At 38.1% G+C, this 25,368-nt stretch overlaps 1 protein-coding gene across 1 annotated transcript; it reads right to left on the reverse strand.

Annotated features, from left to right (window-relative positions):
* Positions 1 to 5,619: 5,619 nt before the first annotated feature.
* LOC146459882 (uncharacterized) lies at positions 5,620 to 17,608 on the reverse strand. The gene is made up of 6 exons (XM_085088675.1): positions 17,356 to 17,608; positions 14,668 to 14,804; positions 12,415 to 12,514; positions 9,074 to 9,211; positions 7,754 to 7,888; positions 5,620 to 6,512 (listed from the first exon to the last, which is right to left on the reverse strand). Exons 1-6 carry the CDS (start codon positions 17,480 to 17,482, stop codon positions 6,193 to 6,195), a joined length of 957 nt encoding a protein of 318 aa, XP_084944801.1. The 5' UTR covers positions 17,483 to 17,608; the 3' UTR covers positions 5,620 to 6,192.
* Between the last annotated feature and the right edge of the window lie 7,760 nt (positions 17,609 to 25,368).

Genomic DNA, 25,368 nt, shown 5'->3' on the forward strand with positions numbered 1-25,368 from the left:
TTGCATAAATAAACATATACCGTGTCGATCTACAAAGTCACTTCACGATTGATTAGTTATGCGTGAAATCGTTAGCAATAACAGAGTTTTTGTATAACAAAAGTTTTAATGCTCCTAGCTCTTGTTAAAAAGTGTTAAGACTTACTTTACATAATACTAGTTCTATTCTTTTCCACTTCTAAAAGTCACTTCTAAAATGCAAGGATCTTCAGTAAATGGGTGTACTGTACTCAGAAAATCCCGTTCACTGAGTTGCAGCTCCGAGTGAGGTACAAAGTGTTTTCTTAATGTTTAACTTATAACAAGTCTTTTTTGCCTTCTAAATATTTCCATTTTGTAAAAATCGATGATGGAAGCGTTGCCTCAGCTTCAGTTAAGCCGACGACTGGGAGCAATGTCTGCTTTCTGATCAACATATCATTTCTCAATAAAATCAAATGAAATAAAAAAAAATTGTCACTCAGCGAGATTCTTTCTTTAATAAACAGCTGTGTTTGTTTGTGGCTAATTACATAGGCTTCCCATTCACGTAAAAAGCTCTGAAGAAAAGACAACTGCATTTTTTTGTTCGAAAGGTCGTGAATTTATAACGTACGATCATTGTTTGTTGATGTCTGAATTAACGCTTTTCGATAGTATCGGCTTTAGTACACAAGGGGTTTTCCCCAAGATGTTAGAAGGAGTAGCATTATGTCATTTTCCCTGACATTGTTAGACTTTAACACATCGATAGCATTAATAAATATTAAGTAGTATTTAAAACCGGAAGATTTGGAGCCAAGACCGTCAAATATTATTTAAAACCGTCAAAACTTCAGCGAAAGTAGAAGAAAATTGCGATCTTTTCAGGAGACCTGTTTACCAGCGCATAGCTGTAGAATGGAGCTACGCAACACAGTGTTGCAAAGCGTCCAAATTTGAAAATATAACGGAACATGGGAACACGAATTTCAAACACGGAAGTATTGTGCCATGACGTTATGTTTCCAACCGGAAGTCAAGCGTGGAAGCAAAATAAACACATGCTTAGGTTAGCGTTTTAATTACAAAACTAAAATACAATCGTATGCGAATACAAATATAGCACGTAACCACCCAGGCGAAGCATTGTCAACATCGCAAGCTTGTTAGTTCAATTTAGAAAGACGCTAGTTTTTTCATGAATTTTGTGATGGCATGTTTGTCTAATGACCACTGACTCTTTGTTATGAGTAGATTTCTTATTAGTTTGAATGACAATAAACTGTAATCCAAGCAGCGTAGCGGAATATATCCTCGTGAACCGAGTTTTTGGTTGATTGTTTCTTTGTTCCAAATGTTTGCAGTACTAATGTTAACCTCAGATTTCACAACATTCGAGTAAAGGAGGTGACAGGCCTTCACAACTCCCATCCCGTGTCATAGCAGGTTTAAAGAAAGATGTCTGAAACTATGCCTATTTTCATTATCTGCACTACATTTCGTTCTCTTTACCTCTTTTATGGGCCGATAGCATAGCCTTCAGTGCCATTTCTTTGAGAAAGCAGGCGATGTATGTGGGCCATTCTTACTTTTACTTGCGAGAACAATACAGGAGGTTGTCCAGCTTTGTGGTGAAAATCGTTTTCCTATCATTAGCTAAGCATTTCCAAACATGAAGAACGTTCTTGGCCAGTGATTTAAATTGGGTAGTATAACAATTTTAAATGTGTGCGGTCTCAGAGTTCCCAGAGATGAAAAGTTCGGCGAAATAAAAATCTCAAGTTTCCGTTCGAATCCGTTTTTGCGGACCCGCGATGGAAGGTTTTACACATTTCAACCAATGGAAATGCTGTGGTAACGCGAGACATTATCACCATTTTTCCTTAACAAGTTTCCCGTCGTATCCGTCCTGTGGAAACGTAAAAGAAACATCAACTCGATCAGGTTTATGTCACTTTTTCCGAATCACAGAAGCGCCTTATTTCACCCTATGCAGCCACCTTTTATTCCCTTTGAGTAAAACTCCTTTGATTCCAGTATGTCTAGCCTAACGGCCATGCATTAAACCCATGCTTGTCTGAATAACGCCTCAAAAACGCCAGCTCATAGACCTCGGCTCGGATATATAAAGGAACTATTCCCTCCTTTGATTAATGGAACCTGAGAATCTGGCTGTTGAAAGTTAGAGTAAATGTTCGGAAAGAAACAAAACGGAGTTATTTCTTTACGACGGGGTTGAAAAAGACGTAAAAATCAAGTGAATCTTGCTGATTTAGCTTTGATAAAAATAATGGACGCATAAACAAACTGACTGTACCAGCTTCATCGAGGTGAACATTGTCCTTGTTGCAGTCGATTCCTGCGACAGGGTGGCTTGAAACTTCTTATGCGAGTATTCACCCAGTAAAAGATGAAAGGCGAAACTCCTTTTTCATTTTATAGTGTCCCAAACAAGTGAACTAAAAATACGCTCCGATGCGTTTTAGCGCTGTTTCAGAGATTATTTTGGCATTCGGTTCTTCAAATACTTGCTTTGCATTAGCATAATTGTAAAAGCCTGTTCTGATTATAAGCTAACCACATTTCTCTCTCTCCCTGTCTCTAAAGCAGTCCCTTACTCTTTCGATACAACAGTTATAGTAATACTAGATGAATGCTTGGTTTCAGTAAACAGAATACATAAGGTAATTTAGTCTCCGTAAAGAGATACGAGTGTACTCAAGTCTCTCAGTACGGTGGCCAAAATTACCTACTCAACTCTGTAATAAAAACAAATAATTCTTTCTATACTCCCCACCGATGCAGGACCACAAGTCCTTTGGAAAGTAACCCCCTTATCCATATTAATTCTACACGCTAGTATGTGCTACTAGCCATGCATAGTTAGAATCAAATAAAATGAATGTACGGGGTTTATAAGATTAATTGCTTCATTAAAAGTAATCGTTTAGTAATACATGGTTTTAGTAAAGCAGCTTAGTAGTACATTACCAAAAACATTAAGCGTCCTTATTCAATGACGCAATGGTTAGAACAGTGGTATTAATGGTCACTTTTGTAAATCTTTTCTTTCTTTTTTTTTTTTTTTTCAGCAAAATTGCAGCTTCATAAGGGCTGCTAAATCAGTTTACTTCCTTTTTCCAAATACCAATGGAACGTGAAAACGGGACACCACATATTCAGTGATGTCAGTCTGTTACTTTGAAACTCTCCGCCAATACATTTTTACTAAATCAGACGGCTAAAAAAAATGTATCAAATGTTTTGAAGTAGAACAGTAAATAGATATACAGTATATATAAATCATGAACGGGAGAGTTAAACAGAAACTTAGTTTACTCAAATAAAATCAAAACAGAGAAGTTTACAGAGCATAAATGGGAAGCCAGCAGTATAATTTTCTGAAGTGCTAACAGCAGTGCGGATTGGAAAGCGCAAAAATGCAACTCTTGTTATTTTGAGTACTTTTCACGGCAATGTGCTTGTGACGTAACAAATCAATGAAACAATAAACATTAGCCGAATGTAAATGGGAGTGGTTCGAAAATGAAACTGAGCTTCGATCTCCCCTCTAAATACTTTTAATCACATGGGCGCATTTATTCTTTTGCTCGATGGGCAGTTTTAGCAATGATGCTATTGTTGGAATCTCGTGTCATCTTTCCTTTTTGTTCCTACTACTCCTGCTAATAAAAGTGGTTTACATGTATTCTATAGTTTAATAATGCTATATAACGCCGGGTATGTTACAATTATGTCTACGGTCTATCGATCCCCACTGCATGACGTTGTGCTGGTCGTCTAAAATTGCAAAATATTCCTACAAAATTTTCCTCTGTATCTGCCAATAGACGCCAATGGTTTTCCGTATGAAAAGGACGGTGCCTTCTAATACACAGGTATTTTTGCGCAGCTTATGACTATATGGGAAAAGCAGATCTTAGTAAGGGCTATTGGAATCCAAAAAGAAAATTTGGGATAACTACGCATTTTTTAGAGATAATTAAGAAACGATTATTCTAAAAAGTACTAAAATACAAAGCAATGAATGGCATTTTTTTATCAAATTGAAACTTTATTATCTCTGAAAAATGCATAGTTACACCAAATTTTCTTTTTAAATACCAAGAGCACTTGCGAAGTTCTGCTTTCTCCGCATAGTTTTAAACCACGCAAAAATATCCCTGTATTAGTAGCCACCACCCGTAGGAAACCCGAGTATCTCGAGATTCGCAGAACGTATACGCAGTTAAAAAAAAAGATAACCATCGTTTTCCCGTTAATTTAAATCAACGGAAAAAAAACTCGGCCTGTAACTTACAGTACGGACCGAGAAAACGAGGTTAGTACGAGGTATATATTCGTTTTTACTCCCCGGCGTCCCGTCTCGTCTAATGTCATTCCAGTCTCAGAAAAAACTTGTTATTTAATAATCGCTATTAAACGGCACAATAACCACATAAACGAGAACCAGCTGTAAACTATACACTATCAGGTGAAGGACCTTAAACAAAGGGTACTTTCCATTTATCAGAACTGGCCGGCCAGACCAGTCGTTTTGTAAATGGAGGGTACCAATTTGAGGGACTGACTCTTCGAATTCTTCAAAATGGCACATTCTGAGAGTAGTGTGCGCCATTTTGAGGCCATTAAAAAAGGTGGCATTTAAACTGTCGGTGCATTCTGTTTGCGAAATAATTAAGCTGGCTGATCAGTTCTGAGAAATGTAAAGCACACGTAGAGTGGAACAGAGCGCAGATTCGATTCTTATCTGGAACTTGATGATTCATTGCGACTGGCTGATGCGACGTATGATGAATAATGCCTTAGCTACCTGAAAAAAGTTATCTTTTCAAGTGTTTTCGTACATTCCAAGGAAGCTTTATCCACATATACATGGGCCTCATTCTGAAAAAACATCATATACTCAGAATCGAACGTCAACACGAAAAACCCTTCAAACGGGGAGTATTTAGTTGGAGCCACTAGTATAAGAAACATGTCTTAAATCTTGTATGTGTGTCAACCAAAGTTATCCGATATCAGGGCTTAGATAATCTTTAAAAAAAGTTTCATATCTCAAAATTTCCCCCATAATGCTTCACTCCGGAACTAGTTGCGGGAAATGCACCATGAAGCACATCAGTCTACGTCTATTCTAGTTGTACTCTAGTTGTGGTATTATTTTGTGATACCTGTGCAGCACAAGTTAAATTTTTGTACCCCAATCCAGTGGATAGAACAGTGTTTTCCGCACTCCCTGATTGGCTACTCAAACCCCCGGTAGTATGTGCTGGTCAAATTACCTCCAAAGATCGTCCGTTTGTTGAAGAAAATTTCCGTTTGATCCACGGTTGAACCGAAAATTTTGGCTAAAAGGAAAGCGCCCCTGGATTGCACGCGCAAGTTTCGTTGCTCATTTTTCAGAAATAAAGTGCACAATTCAGGTTGGCTACCTACTGGTTTGCTGTGCGAAGAGTGACGGATCCGACCTGATGGAATTATGTGGTGATCTAATAAGCATGCGCATATTTCGCGTTCTCTTATCCGTGAGAAATATGAAAATGTTAAGCCTTAAAATCCGCCCGTGACTTTATTTTCTGGCAAGAAGAATGCGAATAAGCACATAGGTCAAACGTTTACTAGAAAGCTATTGGATCTTATTTTTCATGGTTTATTCCTTTTAACTAACAACGTCTCTTGAAACGAGGATGTACTAGGACAGTTATTCACCTTAGTGTCAGTGAATAGTAAATGCTATCCAAAGGATGAGTGGCCAATCATAACGAGGGCAAAAACGTTATCTACTGGTTTGGTATATACTAATGGTAGATATTTCCCTCGACCCTCTGTAAATTTTACACCACTGAATATTCACCTCCGCTCCAGTAAATAAATGTTAAGATAAATTTTGTCTAGACAAGTGACATCGATGAGCTTTGTGGACTCGTTACAAAAATGTACCTGTTTAAAAAGCCTACAAAGGCACCTCACCCAAACAGATGTGTTGTAAACTTATCTAGCCCACGGATGCTTGTGGATATATTCACGGTTTAACTTCTCTTTTAACAAGTGGACTAGCCATTTTAAACTACTAATTCTAACCAAATGTATCTACTTTCCTGCCTAAGTAGGAGACTACGGTTGACTTTGCAGTCTGGTTAGTTTCTGTGAAGGTTTTTTTTTTTTTTTTTTTTTTTTTGAGTCTTTCCTTCCCCTCTGTTCTTTTTTCTAGTGTGTCCGTCTCTCCGGGCACGAGGCTCTCTTCCTATACACACGAATATATGATTTCCCATTCTTGGACCACTCCAGTGCCGTCGAAAAGTTGTCCACGTATAGAACGCGTTTTCTCCTGTCTTCTTTGCCAAGGATAATGTACACTCTGTTCGCCTTCAGATTGCTGCAACTGCAAGTGATTTCGTGGCCCCGTTTCTCCAGTAGTTGCCTGTTGTTAATCTTGACCTTTGATTGTTTGTATGTGCGGAGAACGCGAACACGCAAACGAGCCTGGCCATTCCTCATAATCTCATTTTCCATCCGGGCTTTGATAACTATGAAGCAAATAAAAGACGCTTAGCTTAAACTAAACGGAAATATCTTATGGATCTTAATGATTGTGGTTATTCTCTTTGTTGCTGTTGTTGTTACTCCTGTTTGCAGTTATTAAGATGCATCATCTCACCGCAGGCACACCGTAATTAAAGTTTCATTGAGACATGTACTGTGTTATATGGAAATGGGAGGTGGTTTTCTTCTTGACCGGATGCAAGTAGTCAAATTTTCACCATCCCCAAGCTAATGTTTGGGGCATCTGAAATAGCAATTTCTACATCAATGATTAAACATGCCGATTCGATTTATCGTTTGATTTGGAATCTAAGATAAAATGGAATTCCGACTTGCGTTGAATATTGGAAATCATGATTGATATTGATTCTATATATGAACCAGGCGAGTAACACGCATAAATAAAGAAATATTTGGAAGACTATCAGAGTTCTTGGAGGTTTTGTTTCTAAATGATCGACCTTTGTCAATTGGTGGGAAAGAGGGCTTGCCTTTGTACGATTTCGTGTGTGCCTACCTTTTGGTATAGAGTTCGATAACAAACTGGAGAAACTAACTGAACTAAATGGTACCACAGGGTCATTTTCAGTGGTAACGTTGACTCTGGGTCTGGGTTTAAAATTCTGTCCATTTTCAAGATTGGTTCACATTCCTTAGCTTTGTCCACCCTCAGAGACTGAGAGGCATATAACTATATTTTTTTCTGTTTTGTCTTATATTTTTGTTTTGTTTGTGGTGAGCTCGATATCGCAAGTAATTCCGTCGTCCCATCCCATTAGTCTAGGAGTTAGTTTTGTGGCTAAATTAATGTGTACTTACGAAAATTGTACAGATTGTTTCTTGTGCTGAATACAATGCCCATGTAAACTACCTTGACTTGGTAACTTTTGTACTCACGTTTTTTTCGACCATGCCCCAACTGATTTCACCAGACACTAAAGGTGCGTTCGATTGACCCTATTCCGGAATAGGAATACATACGGCGACGACAAGAAATCCCTCATAAAAGGTTTTAGGACTGACTGGAGTACGAGACGGCTCTTAAATTCTCATGTGTCAGCGATAGTTTGTAGAATTGGCCTACCAAATTTCTTAAAAAGAAAAATTTTACAGCCATTCCGCTTATTCTTATTCCGGAATAAAGTCAATCGTACGCAACCTTAGTGTGAACAGAGCCTAAGTTCTCTAGCACTCAGACTATTTAAAGATGAACAATAATACTTACCAAAATCACTTAAGCAGAAGCGCCTCATGACATGTCTCTTGTTGCATTTCTTATTACAGACTTGTGGAGGTGGCAGGGGCGTAACCTCAGGACCTGATGAATTGAAACGTGGGTGGTAAATCCACGGCTCTTTGTCTGTATGAAAAAAAAAACACTATAATTGTTATCTTGATATCACACTGAGAGTCTAGGAGTGTAATTAAGGGATCCTCTGTTAGTACAATTTCACAATCAGTATTATTAGCACCATTAACATCATCATCATCATCAACATCTTCATCATTGTTAACATCATTATCATTGCTATTATCATCATCATTATTATCATCATCATCATCATGAAAACAACGTGAAACACTGCAAATTACATTGTAACTTCTAAAAATGTCTTTCACAATGAAAACTGAAGTGACATTTTCAAGTCATATTGAGTTGATCCTCTTAGTTGCTGCTAAAGATATCGGCTCTAACTTCGTGCCCATGTCCCTCCGATTCTTGACTTGATTACGATCGTAAACTGTTGTGCAGCGTTGGAGAGAAGGGCACATTTGATTTTAATTAACAAAGAAACACGTCAAAGCTCTCTTGGGGCCACCTTAGGCAGTTTATCTCATGTTTCGCTAAGTTTCAAAACTTGCAACAAAATTACTTTGAAATCGTAATGAAAAATCGATGGTGCTTTACACAGACAATTTGAAGTAGCACTCACGCGATTACTGCTAACAGTTGCGCTAGAAGAAGATACTTCTGAAACGGTCGATTTCGTTAATATCGAGGATTAAGATGTGGCTAAAACGAGACTGCTCAAAACTACATTCTAGGATTGTCAACCTGACTCAAAAAGCATGCTATTATTTTTCCAAATTGGCCAAACTAAGTTCTATTTTATTATGATGAGCTGGGGTGCAGCCTACAAAACAAAACTAATACAAATACAAGCTAAACAAAATCAATGTATACAGAATATATTCTAAACTCAAAGGAGAGAAAATCCCAGTATTTATTAATATGCGTGTGTGTAATCTATATCATTATGGAGGACGATACTTTTCTTCTAGTCGCATTTACTCTAACCGTGGCGCGGCAGTGACCAGCTCAAAAGCTAATGGCTTAGTCTTGTCACTGCGCACAAATTTTCTAATTGTTTTCTTGCTGCCGTTTTCTTATTGTATTTATCTTCTCCTTAAACCTTATCCTTTTAAAATATGTATGTACCTTGTAAACAATGCAAAAACAAAAGTAAAATGAAAACCTAATCTAATCTATAAGATAAATTAACGTATATTGTCCCGAGCCTCATACCCAGTCTGATCTACTTACCAGCGACGCAGTGTCGCTTCAGAGTGAGGCTGAGTGGTCCCCATATGTTGCTTCCGGTCATTTCAATGAAGCTGATATTAATGGTCAACAGGGTCTCTCCACTTACTTTACCAGTGCATGGAAATCTGACGCGAAAGCCTGACAACGAATGTAATACGGAATTCAGATTAATATATACTTAAGCTTATACAATGTCGACTGCACCGGGGCGATTTTACCTCTCCTAGCTTTTAGTTTTTAGCTTGTGAAAGCAGACACTTTTTCTCTAGTCCAGCTTTTGTCCCAACTGCCAAAGGCATACGCTCCCTCAGGCTAGATGTTGCCAAGCAAAGATTTGAGTTTTAGACTGAGCAAACGGAAATAGCACTCGTCGTGTAACAAAACAAGATTCAAAGTATGCTACTATCTCTTATCGTTCACAATACTTTGGGCTGTTGCAATCCAAGATAGAAGTGACTCATTCTATCTTCCTTTGGAACGAGGTTGCTTATGAGAAAATCACGAACGTGACATAGCCTAGTCAATCAGAAAAGCAGGCAGTCAGTTAGCTAGTTAGTCAGATGGAAACAAACTAATGAACTGGGCACAAAACCAAAGGAGCAAAACAAGCCAAAAACTAAACTATAACCAACTAAGGAACTAAATTAGTTCGCTAGTTAGTTTAGTATTTTTTCTCTTTTTCTTCCTTTAAAAATTATACCCTGTTTGTTAATTTGTTTCCTCGTTTGTTTTCCTTAATATATTGAGTTCGTTTTCCTTAATAGTTTGTTGTACTCAATATTTTGAGTGAGCGTCAAGTCCATAGATTTGTTTGTTTGTTTATCCTTTTTACACAATAAGAGAATTTCATCCAAAGACTCTAACATCCCGTTTTCAAGTACAATTTTTGTTTCTATTCGTTGTTGTTGTTGTTTTGTAACTCAGTTTTGTCTTTCTCGAGTTGCTATATAATCTTTCAACGCCATTTTTCACCGCAATATCGCATTAGTTTGAAAGAGTAAAATGTTTGAAAAATTGCATATGTAAGCAGGCCTTTTTCAAATGGTTGACTTAAAATTTTGTAATCCGATCTGATCTGAAAATGTTAAAACCCGCGCGGTAAAAACATTAGTTTCTTAATAAAGAACAAATGTTCCTACTCGTCTGAAGGCAGATCTATCTGATAATCTGCAAATTTGTCGTAATTTATCCCTAAGGGGTTATATTGCGTCCAAAATGAGTCATTAACGGAAAAGTTTAGTATAATTGTGGTGTTAATCTACAAAAAATTTGGCATAAATTTATATATTTAAAACACCAGATGCTAATTACATTACTTGTCTGACGGACTCTAATTAGTGCTTAATAATTTTTACAGCTGGCGTGCATCTGAAATGAATTGTCCTGTGAGTATTGCATGAGATATCAAGTCATGTACTCCTGATGAGGTCATTTCGATATTATTTAAAAAAAATTAACTTGGTTGCAAGACTTGGCACAATAAACCAATAAAATTCAACTTTTATAAAGGTCCGGGAAAGAAGACATCATTAGTTTCGTTTGGACTCGGAGCCAAGTCAAATTTGAAGTTTATGGAAATGTATGGGACCCTTCACGTCGGTATTTTTTTTAACCCCAGTTTATAGTAGCAGTATTTCTTTCAAAGTTACTTGGTTGGCTCGTATTTAACGTAATTTATGGTTGTCGAAACTCCACAGCGAAAGTATTGAGCCTCTTTATCCGATAAGACACCGAATTTTCTGAATCGCTTCTACTTAATAAAATTCCTCCGCATTACATTGTTGAATGAAATCATTAAATTCCAATTTTGACAATAGCAATGCTCTTTGGCCTTTATGGGCGTTCCATCAATACGAATATCTTGCCAGCCATTAAAAGACAAAAATATTTCATTGAAAAAGAGGGCGTTTACCATGAACGGAAAATCCAAAAATTTGGATTGAAAGCGGAATGAAGGACAGAGAAAGTAAGAAGCACCCCGGTACAGGTTAATGGATAGTTATGAATGAATGGTTATACATTACGTAGCATTTCATCTACAGACATCAAAAGTTCGTTTAACTAACTAAACCAAACTCCAGAGCCATCTGACAAAGTTTTGGTTGATTAAAATGAGAAAAATTTTACAACATGTCTGCTGTATTACAGACTCATCATGGTCACGTAATTAAATTGATCAAATGGGGTCTAACATATCAAGGCTAATTAGACGTATTAACAAGGAAATGAATTGAAGTAATTAAACAAATGAACATGATGTAATTAAATACAGACGGTCATTTAAGAATTCTCTAGCGGCTGTGATTCCCTCAATCAAAGCCTCTAGAGAATTAGACCTCTTTCTTTAATTACATCGTGTTCGTTTCTTTAATTACTTCAATTCATTCCCTTGTTAACACGCCTAATTAATTTTGATATATCAGCTGTCCATTTGTTCAGTTTAATTATATGACTATGACTCTGTTACAGAGACGAAATATTGTAAAAAAAAATTTTATTGTTATTCACCAAAACAATGATAACCAACCTCGGCTCTATTCTATTCATTTTCTAACTACACCAAATTGCGTGACTCTCTAGCTAGTGCTGAAGTGTGAACCAAAGAAGATCAATAACATGACATTGATTGTTGTGAAAATGACTTCGCGTAAGCAAACTAATGAATTAAACAGCTCTAGCTTACACAATGAAAACTCATTTTAGCGTCTTGATGCTACGCCTGGGTCGTGAGAATGAATGTTTTTGGAGCACACCCATTAATGACTTCCAGTCGTCACTCATTGTCAGAGCTCAGCTTGATACGAGATATTAAAAGCGAATTCCAGTATGAAATTTAAAGGAGATACCAAATTTTTAATGTGTTTCTTTTTTTTCTTTTTTTGTGGCGACGATGCGATACGCCCCTGTTAAGGCCCGTTAACACGCGGAACACGCGATTTTCTTTTTTTTTTTTTGTTTTTGTTTTTTTTTCTTTTTTCTTTTTTTCTTTTTTGGAAACAACTTTTGTCGCCTTGAGTTTGACATGAAAATGTGCTGATTTCAGTACGATTTTAGAGCGATTTGTTACCCCGAAATCACAGGAGTTTCTAACATGTTCGAAACTTCATGCATTTTGGTGGCTATTTCGAGGAAATTGTACCACTTGCACAGAACCAGAATCGCCCCTCAGGCGCCAGTTTGATTACACTTGCGATTTTCATCGCGAGATCGAGCAGGACGAAAGTGCGACAAAAAATCGCATCAAAATCGTCTCTGTTGACGACCCTTTAACCGAGCAGCTCCAGAGGAAACAGAACGGAATGTTTGCAAAGGGTGTGGCCGAATATCCAGCATTTTCCTACCTTTGGTTTTTCTTGGTACCAAACCGTTTAAACGAATGTTTGCCGTGGGATGTCTCATGACAGTTTCATTACTTGACTGAAAGCTCAGTGTATACTGGACCTAGAAGAAAAAAAAAAACCCAAACTTAACGTCTTAAAAAAAATCCTTCTGTGGCTTTTTATTACACGTAATGAAAGGGGTGTTCACATGACACAATCACAATCATCATGCCTCCGCATATGACTTTTGAGTAGCTTGCAGAACAGGCGTCATTTTCTTGTGTTTTTCAAGCGCGCGGAGGCAAGCGCGAGGCCAAACTTTTGAGTGGTATCATTAAATGAATCAACAAGACTCATGCAGTTCCGAGTGCACAATCCTAGTGCACTTTCCATTCAGCCAAAAAATATGCGTCCAGTCGGTCGAAATGCAAACGGAACGCGCGGTTACACCAAAAATTTTCCGGAACTCAAACAGAACATCTTTGGAGGTTTCCCACTTTTTCCTCTCTCGCCGGTTGGAAAGGAAATTACCGTTCCTTTTGCCGGTGCAAGGCGCGACGCTTACAATTTGATCAATCAGGAAATTCCTGAAGAGGAACTGATCGAATAAAATAACAGTTTTCCGGAACTTGGGTATACTTGAGAGGTTGTCCTAACGTTCCGAAAATTCCGTTCCATTTGGCCATCACCCCACTCTGGCCCACTTTCTCCCAACGTAAATGTGGAAATTTTGTGAATGGAATGGGTGTGTTTTCAAGTCAGTTACGGTTAACTGAAAAATACTGTTCCGTTCGTCACCTAGATTTTTCAAAACTTTATAGGGAACGATGGCCGAATGGAAAGTGCCCAAAATTTCTATTTCCAAATTGCTGGCCTCGTCCAGCGCCATTGTAGAAGCTTTTTGAGCTACCAATGGGATTTCAAGTTTGGAAATGAAGACGAGGCTCGCTCCACGACGGAACAAGCCTTTCTATTCGGCATGGATGAGTTTACGAAATTATAGACCAAACGTTTTGGCTAAAAGGAAAGTGCCCCCAGAAGCTGTACTGCTGGATCGAGGTTTTCATTCACTACTGATTTACGATGTCAGGTAAACAGAGAATGGCCATTTCTTATCATATACCCCTTTAATAGATGAGTCCCGTCCAGTTTGTTACGACTTCCCGACGGAAAACTGATGCATATCCACGCTGGATCGAACTGATTGAACTTAAACGGTTGTTGTTTTTGTTTCTTTTTTTTTTTTTTTTTTGTGGTTTAGTTGACACCCTTCAAGCTTGTTGTCAGTTGCATTTTTCTTCACCTCCCGGGAGCTTTTAGCCTCTGCAAGGGATATTTTCTTTGCGAGATTCTCAGATTTTATCTTCACTGTGTACAAGGAAACTTGCCAAGGTTTATTGTCATCACAACTGTTTTTTTTTTTCACGGATATATCAGTTTTGCTGATTAAAGCTTATCAGTGATTAGTGGATACCTTCCATGTATCACATTCAAATGCTTTTTTTTTTGTTATTTTGTCATGTAACGATAAATGCAACTTTATATTTATTACAGGCAAGAAATCCCCTTAGGAGCCATAAAGGCTGATTAAATGAAAATGCCCCGCAAATAGCTTTAAATTAGCATGACTTAGACACGATCAGGCACTGATTAGGAACTAAAGAACTATAGAATGGTATAAAGAAAATTTTGGTCTATATAGATTATCTAGAGACGGAGGTATTCAAGTTATCTGGAAGTAAATAAGTGATAAAGAAACAGGTTATTTGTTTCCTCGAAAGGTATTAAATTTAAGCTGACAGAGTTGATTTAACTTTGATGCGATTGGCAAAGAAAAATTAATCATGGTCATTTTCATGATACCATGCAAACATTACGGTTAAATCCTTACAGCATCACCAGATTCTCATAGGCTAACAACAAATAAACGAATAGCAACCAATGAGGAGAATCTACAATTCAAACATTTCACAGAAAAATGTCTGACTCGTGATATCGTATCGGGACAAAGCTAAGCCCGCATTTTGGATTGAAAATATTACGATTGACGCAATCTCTTGATATGAAGTAATCTCCTTAGTGGTTGTGTTTATCAAAAATGGGGATAAAAACACAAACGAAAACAAAAGATCATGCAGTTCAGGGAATAACAAGGTGCATTATTTCAAACTCTTTTTCAGGGGTTAAATGAAACAACTCTATCCCAAGCACGTATTAGATATCAACTTTCCGTTTTCATTAAATATTACGTTTTAGTTTATGTGTCATCCATACCATTCCTGTGGCGTTGAATCTAAACTTGAGATCTTTGATGTATGGCTCAATCGGAGGAATCATGCTGGACAAAATTGGTGTCTTAAGGATTGGGGCGACGGTGCCATCTTGGACGAGGTACAAGTTCGTGTTTAAATCTGATAAAATAAACATAGCATACACCAGATTACAAACACAAATATGGCTTGGGATCATTAAACAGCTGGACGCCTCGGTTGGACCTTTTGGGTTGTTATTTAAGATTTCCGAAGTATCAGTTGTAAAGTGAGTGGTATGAGGTCCTGGCAAAAAAAAAAAATCTAAAGCGCTCGGGGAAAGGGTGGGGTACTCCATAAAGATTCATCTACGGGAGGCTCCGCCGTGTGCCAGTTCAAGGACTTATCCAATTATCTACCAGCTCTTACCGAAATGGTACACTATTTTTTTTCATAAGAACGATGAGGCTGAGATTAACTAAAATTTAAGAACATACTAAGAACATTACTCACGCTGAGAGTCATTTAAGAACATTTTTATTCCAACCAAATATTTGTAAAATGAACAGTATAAGTACGGATAAAATAATATATGAAAAAGTCAGTCTATATTGTTCAATTAACCCAAAGGCAGGTCTTGGTCACGTCCGCATAAATTTATTGAAATACTAGTAAAAGATAACTGAAGAACATCTTAAGAAATTTTCAGGCTCAAATTGCCAAAAAAATAAAAACGTTCAACCTCAGCCTCAAAATTAGACGTTGTTTTATAAAAAAAAAAGTGTACTCATTTGAAATATATAGAATAAAAAATTGCACCGCTCTCACACACCTCAAAGATATCTCAAGGTCAGAAGCCATTTCTTACGTTATTGATACAGTAGGACTCAGTTCGATTCACATAAATAACGTTGAGAACTGCCGAGAATTTCAGTCAGTTTTTGTTACCCTTTACTGCCCATTTGATCTGACCCTTCGGATTGATCAAATTTTACAAATTCGCTATCCTTTGGCATGTAACGAGCGTTAAAGTGAGCTTCCCTGTTTAGTTTCCCCTCCCGGGGGAGTTAAAGCTAAGGAATTAAGTACTCTTTGAGTAAGCCCTCTTATTGTTGTATGGCTGGGGTGGGAAGGGGGATGTTTGCTCCCACGCAAGGAATTAAAAGATTCGGCAGTCATCAAAACAATGTTTGTATTTTTTGTTTTGTTTCTATTTTTCATTCTCAGGTACTTCAAGTGGTTCGAAATCAGTATTAGCTATGTATTGCTCGTTCGTTACCAGAACTGTAAGAGGGCAGTCGGATTAAAAAGGAAAGATTTTCTAAACATTGAGTAAGACAACTGACATATTTGCATGTTTAGATTTATTTCTGATTTTCTTGTGTTCTGAGTGAGTCAGTAACCCTTTTCAGATACGAAATTCAGTTCATTTGCTTTTAATTTAGTAATTCTGAATGAAATGGATCCTCCCTTTGTTTGATAAGCGGAACCGATAATATAACACCAAAGCATTTATGTTTACATCTAAAGACCCCCAATATAATACGATATTAACCTCACCCACCAGTTGCGTGTCAGACGAAATATAAAGGAAGAGTCAAATGACCTTGCCAGGTGGGGAAGTGCAGTCACACTGCGCAGTCGACATTTCGTTCGCAAACTTGCAGTGGGAAATAAACAGCAGGCAAGAGAAAGGAATTAGATATTTGTGGTCTTATTGCATAATAAGAGCGATATTAAAATGGAATCAAGTCTAATGGAGAGCTATTTGGCACTATCATTAAACTTTAAAATCATAGATTTGTGGCTCTATCCGATCAGTTGATTTGTGCCAAGTCGATCTTTGATTTACGAGACAGCCAGAAAGGTCATGAAAAGTGTTACAAAGTGTAACCATTAACATGAAAGTAACTAAAAAGGACTTTTCTTGGTGCTGTGTAACACGGTGTGCTTGGATGGTTTAAATGTTTGAGTCTGGAAAATCCTAAAATACAATTGGGCTACTGAGCATTGCTTTTAGGAAGCGTTGTCTGAAGCCCGGCTGTACAAGGTGGGTCAACCTTTTGTGCCTGTATGAAATCCTAAAATATTAATGTGGCTATTCGATGGAAGCTACTGATCATGAAAATGTCCTTTATTTTCTATCTCTTCGGAATGAAAGGATTTAAGAATAAATCAGTTTCACCGCATTTCAAACTGATCAGCAAAGACCGGATGCCTGCGATGGCCACAAGCCGGATCACTGGTTGGTCTTGGAACGATAATAACTGTGAGCCATTTCAAGGCGATAACAGGGCTCATGTTGCTCTGAAGAGCTGACAAAAGCTGTGAATTGTCCCCAGAGTGATTGATGATGGTGACGACATGTGAATCAATCAGCCTGCTACGGTGGGACGTTGCAGTGTGTCTGCTAGCTCTTACGAGAAGGGTTAATTCCAGAATGCATGAAGAGCCATTACGAAAGGCCACAGGAAAACAATCAAAATATCACGAATAACCTTGTCAAGTGTTTGTCTTAATTTTTTTTCCTTTGATAAGTATTAATTCAATATCGACAAAATCAGGGTTTACCCGATAAAAGAAGGCTATCGCGCGGCAAAATCCTGATCTAAGACTCGGGTAACTCACTCATGATGCGCGGGAAGGGTTGATTTATGCGCGACAGAAAACCTTGTTTACTCACACAAGTCTACAAAGAAACAACTCTACTTACCGTAAAGAAAGCGCGATACTTCTCTGGCCTCAAGGAAGACGTTGAGCTTTGCGGCGCATTTGCCGAGCAAGAGAGCGAAAACGAGGAGAAAAACTTCGAGAAAGTTTCCTGCCCCGGGGCCGGCCATGACTGTTCCTGGGAGAGCGTTTTGTTGCTTTGACTAACTTCGTGATAGTTTGCCGAGTCGTTTCAAATCGCTGTTGTCATAGCCTCGCTTTATAAAGACAACATCATTATTAATTACAGTAATTAAAATCCGCAAATGAAACCTAATGACAGATTGGTTAAGACTGTCATCTGATTTGGCCACAATGTAAACAGTTGTTAGAGTAATATCATTAGCAGTGAATGTAAATGACAAGACCGCGAGACTCCGTTTTTCCTTTATCGAACAATGAGCCGCTTTTGTGCCCTCACCGGCTTGCAAAGCAAACAACATGCATATGTGTCACGCCTAAATTTTTTTATGACTTTGTTTACAAAGTCCCCATCATGTTTGCAAGCATTCTTCGTTACGAAATCAAAGCATCTTGGAGATAATTTTCCTGAAGACAGACTACGTCAAACATGACAGATAAGCGAAATAAACTGAAACAGGTGCAAGGTGCCCATCTGTAAAAGTTAGAATTCAAAAACAGGCTTAACGTGAATTCCTTTTCTGGTCCAGTCTCGTTAATTTTGATTAAGTGGCAGAGAATTTCCGGACAATCGACATTCCTGCCCCGCTGCTCATGTCCTCGATTCAAGCTGTTCCTCTCCAGGACGAATATTCTGGAAACAGTAAGTGGCGATTCCATATGGCTCACCCTCGCAGACTCGTCACTGCAGAGTGCAAAATGTTCGCATGTTAAATAAATTCTTTTAAATTATCAATATCAACCTTATTTCGGTTTTAGCATTGCGCTGGAACAAAACACACCGGGCTAGTCATCTTTTTTTCTCATTTGCTTTCAACCGCTAACAAAAAAAAATCAATGTTTTTTTTCCCCGTATGTTTAAGCTTTCATTCCTTAATGCGATGCACAGAGTAAGATGCACGCGTTGCTCAGCAGAAACCTTGATACAAACTTTATACATTTATTCAAGTTTATGAGTACAGGAAAAGCAAATTGCGGAAAGTTGATAACATCAATTCAAAGACGATCCGTCTAATTCTAATTGGCCCGGAGTGCAATGATCGATAATTAATTCTTTTGTGTGCATGACTGATCGAAATTTAAAAACGTCCCGCCGCAATCAGTTGAATAGTTAAAAAAACAAAAGATACACGAAAGTTGAAGCTTTGTAATGGAGGAGGTAAACAAACCGAGTTAGAAAAACAATTAAGTCGTCTAGTGGAATAAGTCTCTTCAATTTTCTTCACCGGAATCGATAATTGCCGCGGTTTGCAGCCGAGAAGTTGTTAAAAGGCGACGAAGTTTCCCAAATTGACTTCTACAGTCGCTTGAAGGCCACGTTTTCCGATTGCTCACGCAGAAATGGCAGCTCGCAAGAAACCTTTCCAATTCCAGTGACCGCTGGGCAAAGTGCTTGAAGATCATGTCTCCGGAGCTGTTTCAGTTTGAAGGATCATAGAGTTCAAAGCTAATCAGCTACTTTTACATGAATTTTGCAGAAAATAAGCTCTAAATGTTCCAATTTGCTAAACTATAACACCATAAAGTGATCTGTATCTGCGGTTATAGGTTAAATCCATTTGAAAAGGAAGCCGAAGTGTAATTCAATCTGCATGCAGGCATTTCGTTTTGTTTTGCTTTGTTGTTTGTTTGTTTCTTTTCTGTTTGCTGTCCCAGTTGCTGTTGGTTAAGCTTTCTTCGTTTAAGCATTAAAGGCTTTCTTTTATGTGAAAATAACTGACAAAACTGACAGTTCGGTCCCGCTCTGTTCGCGACGAATTCAATCACTCATGAAGACACTTCTCTTCTTATCATTTCATTGGAACAAGCGGTGCTGGTTTCCAACGAGAACATTTTGAACAAAAAATGTTTAAATAGTTGTCTCATGTGTTCGCAGACCGTTTTATGCCCTTTTAACTGAGAAATATTTGTGTTAAGCAAGAGAGGATGAATCCTCTCTTGTGTTAAGTTAATACAAACTGATCTGTTCGTCACCTTTAGCTAAAAATTTAGTTACAGAAGTTTTAGGAAGAGGAATTTCATCGCCTTTTTCGGCATAATCTGCCCCTTCGAAAACGAAAGGAATTAATTACCTTTGAAACGTTACGAATTTTGAGCTGACATCTTGCCAAACGAAAACTGTAGTCTTTATTCAAAAAAATATGAAAACATTGGCCAAGCCGCCATGCCTGTAATCACTCTGTAGTAAATTGGCGAAAAAACATTCTGAGATGTACGTACTTATAGGGCAACGTAAGTTACCGGGACTCGAGAAACGGGCCCCTGAACAGATATCTGGCACCGAATTATACCGTTGGGTGCCCCTGAACAATAACCTTTAATGTTTTCAAAAACGTGATTTTCTTAGTTTTCTACCGGATTTCGTTTCCACAATACGCTCAGACGAAATCTTCTTACAAATAAATCGTCATCGGCGAGTTATTTTATGACAAAAGGATTTCGTACAGCTTTCGTTACCCACTTTCATGTTGTTTTGTTAAGTTTTAACAATGAAAGCAGTTTTACAAACAGACCCGCTCATTATTTTACATGATTAGGAGGCAATGTCAAACAGCTTTCTTTAATATTAAATTATACGATTAGGGAATGTTTTAAAACAGCTCTTTTTTGGGCCTGTTTGACGTCATTTGGCCTGGTTTAAGGGTTATGTCTCAGTCATAATATTCAGGAAGTAGAGGATTAAATAAAAGAGAGGCATTATAAAATTAGCATTCCTCTATCTATAGCTAGACGCTTGAGATTAGGAAATTTGAGTAGACTGCCAAACAGTCGGGGTTTTTTTCTCCTAGTTTTGTTCTTTTTTTTTTCCTCATTATTCAATAAAAAGACGCGAAGCACCGAAAGCGTGGGTCTTCGCGCCCAAAGCCAGTGCTAGCAGCACAAAATTCTTGATTAAGTTCATTGACAGGGCAAGAGAAACAATTTACGTTTTGCTGGAGAAACGCAGTTTTGCTGCGTCACGTGCGTCATTTAAATACAGTCACCGGCTCGTGGCAAACTGACCGAGATCTTTCAGTTATGTAACGGACTTTTCCGAGCGCGAAGTTACGAGAAAGGGAGGAGGCAGAGGGGATGGGGGGTGGAGGGGGGGGGGGGGTTCTTGAGGAAAAACAATATTGAAGAGAATCCATGCATGTTGGCGGTTTTCGACCATAAAATTGCAGTTATTTTAAAGCACGTGCACTTGTATGGAAGAATTAGTAAGAGATGTTGCTGCATCATTAATAACCAACAGTTAGACATTTTGAATAAGTGAATGATCATCGCAGTTATATGTAGGCAACTAAAGCAGTTGCGAAATGAAAGCCTGAAAAAATCAGGCTTAAACGGGATTCGCGCCCATGACGTCTGCAACACCGGTGCAGTGCATAAAAGGCATGAAAGCGCCATTGCAGGAAGAAGGACTACCAGAGGCTTAGGGAACATCGGAGCATAGCCATTCACTTTTAGGGAACAAGGGATATCATAAAATGACGTTTGAGGAAATATTGCGTTGTCTAACGTTTGCAGAATCTTTTACGAGACCGCAAAAGACGTTTCTAACGGCAAATTTCTGACTAGATTCTCGTTTCTCGTTCTTCCAACATGCACCCCTTTTCTAAAAAGAACCCACCCCTTTTGTTTGAATGTTGGTTTATATAAGCACCCCATTTCCAATAAGAACCCTTATCTCAACAGCTCAGTTTCAACTCTGTAATCCGACCGTTTCCAGTTGTTTCCCTGGCTATTAGATAATAATGAAGATGAAGCTGTGAAATAGCAGTATTGAAATAACACCCACAAATATGTGGAAAATTGCCAGCCGAAAAGGACAGATAAAAAATCATTGACATTTAAAGAAGTTCACAAGAGCTCTTGTGAATTCATAGCTATAGGTGTTTTAGTGACCTAATTGTCATAGGGAGTGTGTTCATTGAAACTCAGTTGTCAGTTCTCGAGAGCAGGGACCTTAACAGGTTCCTCTTCCTAATCCTATAGTAGCGCATGGGGGACGTATTGCGAAAGTCAGTTAGTAAGTAATCAGGCGCTAGTGCGTTAATACACTTGAACACAAGCATGCACTTCGAGAAGTGTCAAAAAGAGATAAGAACCCTGTGTCCAATAAGTGCCTTCTCTTCCTTTCTGGTAGTCTATGTTAAAACTAGATTGACTCTGAGAACTCAAGTTGCCTGTTAGCCAGTCTACAGAAGGACGCTAAAGAAATGAGGGCCAAAATTTTATTCAAGATCGTTTTCGCTTATTAATGTTTTTTGGAGAATTTCAAGAAGCATATTAATTGTTATTTATAGTTATTTGTGTCTCGACATCTTACAAGGATCACCGAGATGTTTTTGAACTTAATGTGAAAGAGCTTAATGCTCTGTCTTTAGGGTTAGTAAATTCAAAAGACAAGTGATATCCTCACCTTTACAGAAGCAAGGTAATTTCTTCTCATGAACCTAAGGTAACACAGCATTAGATACATCAAGGAGAACAAGGCGTGTAGTGGAGATAGGCTATGATGAATAGAGAGATAAAAGCATTATGAAAATACGTATTTGTAGAATACTGAAATATGATAGAAATTGCGGGAGAATATCAAAAAATATTTTGTGAGATCAGGGAAATACTGAACAGAAATTCTGGGAAGAGGAGAAATCGCCACCTACAGTGAATTCAGTTGTGGGCCCAGGAACAAGGGAGAAATTTCAAACGATTAAAGGCCTCAAAGCTGGGTATTAACTTTTTTCCTCTTAATCTTACTAAACAAAACAGCAACAAAAACATGATTGTCCGGGTGTAAATGCAAAAGGGCGCTTTAAGCTAAACGTCTAGACTAGCTATGGGTTACCTTCTGCCGCCTTGTTAACACGTTAGCGCATTCGAGACAAAAGATAACAAGACAAGGCTTGAAGGCTTTTCTAGAGGGCATCTAAAACTACATACCACTATGGTTAATTGGAGTTTTTCTTAAAAAGTACTTGAGGGCCTTAAAACGTTTAGTTTGCTGTAGACCAAGGCCACACCTCGTTGCTTGATAAATTTCACTCACTGAGCACAACACGGCATATTAGTTTCAACGACATGATTTGGAAAGTTGTAGTACTATACCTTTGTCAGTTACAAATTTGAAATTAAAATAAATATATAGAACTAGTTAGAATTGGTCCTGAAAACTCTGACAAAACAACAAAAGAAAGCGTAACTGCTGTTACAATATTTTGAACAGGGATCAACTAATAAAACTGCAAGATTAAACTTTCTGCAAAATATGTGATTGGGAATGAAGTTGTCGGCAAAACTTAAGTTTATAATTCCTCGTCTGTTGTGCTGGATTAGCAGTGATAATTTGCGGTGGTGTTGAAGTAACCGCTTATGAGTACTGGTTAACAATAACAAACATTAAGCTAGGGAAGCCTTTTGGAGTAGACACTTCAATAATCATTCCGTGATATATGACAAAACAATTCAGTCCCTACAAGAAATTGCACGTTTGGGACGCTTACTATAACAGAAAACTGGAAAACTACAAGGGCTAATGTTTCATAAAATACCTGAGAGCCATGACCGGAAGAGTCAAAATATTTTGAATTGTTTTTTGTTCTTTCTGAGATAGCTTGCGCAGTTGGAGTTTAACCTCGTCTCACAGTAAACTAAAACCAATAGTCTCGAAAAAAAAAAACAAGTGTGAACTAGACAAGGCCAGTGCACGGGACGTTTTGTGCAACAGTCTAAAGTTATTTGGTAGGAAGTGGCAGTGGGGGCAAAAGATTGCGGTTCCGTTCAAGTGACAATTCGATTAACTAAAATTGCTGGAACAACCACGAAAACTAAACGACTCTTCTGAAGTTCATATGATCAGTCATGTCTTATCCTCAGTACTGGGTTCAATGGCAACTTTGTAGAAAAATATACAGCTACGTTTACGAGTCATCTCTTTTATGACGACAAAGATCGTTACATTTTCTTTATTTCCTGACAGAAAAGATCATGGGTCGTGTAAAGTGCTCCGGGCATCTTAGTGGATGACGGAAGCGTTCTGTCGTGTGATCCTTCAAATGACAACTCTTCAGTAGTACTTTCCCGTAATGGTATTTTGTCTTCGGTATTTTAGAAAAAAAATACTTGGGAGAATTCTTGAATTTCAATTCTGGGTACCTTTGGCGGTCGTCAGTGAAGGAATTTATTAAAGGCAAAACAAACAGACCTTATCCAAACATGTCTCTCTCTGCACGGCATCCGCTTTTGCTGACCCTGGACGCCCTTTATTGGAAAAGCACAGCTAAAGGATCGACTCTTCAGACTTCATCGATGACCGACATCAAAGTTAGTGAACCCTCGGCCAAAAACTAATTGGAGATATGTTTGGCCAAGAGAAAACATTTCTTATTTAGATTGGCAGAAAGGTAGCTACATAGTCAGTAATTTTCGCCTTTCCGGTATTCGGCTATAGTCAAAGTCTTCTCTGAGCTCCTCGGTCACTACCGTGATAAACCCCTTGGTTTGTTTAAGCGCTGTGTTAGATGGGAAAATTACTGGCACCAATGTAGACACAACTTTGAGCTAAGCTCTTCAATGTACATCCATTTTTTTTTTCTTCCATTTATTTTATTATTTTTTTTTTTTTTAAGTCCTGGAATGAAGAGAAGGGAATAATTCATGCAAGATTTCAAATATAACTGAAATATTTTCACTTTGAAAATGTCTGTCTACATCTTTGAATTTCACACTCGTGGCGCTTAATCCCGACGGAGTATTCAGTATGAGATATTGTATAGTATTGATGGTAGATCTGACTTTAACGAAATACGCAGAGTATCGGATGTTGCTGTGGAAACGATCAAAATCTTCTTGAAGACATACCTTGGTACAATATTAGGTGAACAGGGGACATTGTCAAACGCCTTTCGTTAATCACTTGGTTCTTGTTTATTTTCGCACATCTGTTGTTGTTAATTGTTGTTTTTGTTGTTTTCTTTCTTCTTTTTTAGTCGTAAAACAAATATACTACATCATTGCATGCATGTAATTCTTCTCGAGAGCCTTTACGTTAACCCACTTTCAGTAAGTTGCATTTGCCTATGGTGTTTTTAATTAATTACGTTGGCAAAATATGATGAGTTGTGATACTTAGGAAACACGACGGATTAAGAAGAAGGGAGTAATTGTAAAATCCTGCTTGACTAAACACATGGCATAAAAGTTAAGACATCAACACGGGACGATTTGGGACGAATCCCTTTGAAAATTCTTAAGGTGTAACCGTGTAAGAAAACGCCAAAGAGAACTATTTTCTCGACTCAGCAGACATTGTCAGATACGTCTAACTGTTCGGCTTGGTACTGAATTGAGTAGCTATGTAGCGAGTTAGTGTCCTTAATAGTGAGGGTCCGTAATATAGCGGGAATTTACTTCAGTCAAACTTCTGTAATTTATTTTTGCCGGTGATTTAGCTGCTGTCCGTATTATTGGGGTGTTCCTGAATAGCGAGGTGTCCACAAGGCGAGAGTTGACTGTATATGCTTTATCGACAAAAATTATGCCTCGGTGACGGAAAATCAGTTAGCAACTGTTCACCTTCACTGTATTATAATAAATGATTAGTTCGCCGCCTCCATTACTTTTACACTGAATTTGAGGTCCAGCTAAAGCACAAATTAGAAGCTTAGCAGGACTCGTTGACTCTTCCTATGACTGCGTCAGCAAAACGTAACCAGGAAACTAATTAAAAACAACAGCAGCAAGAAACACAGGCAGTCACATAAAAATTAAAAAACCTTAAGAGATAAAAATTGGGAGAAATACAACATTTCTTAGACTTTGCGGTTACCGTTTTTCAGTAAGAAGGAAATCGCAGAGCAATTTGCAGTATCATGAAGGCGGTTACTGACTTTAG

Source organism: Pavona decussata, unplaced genomic scaffold, assembly GCF_977016875.1.
Source record: "Pavona decussata unplaced genomic scaffold, jaPavDecu1.1 SCAFFOLD_215, whole genome shotgun sequence".
NCBI classification, from domain to species: Eukaryota; Metazoa; Cnidaria; class Anthozoa; order Scleractinia; family Agariciidae; genus Pavona; species Pavona decussata.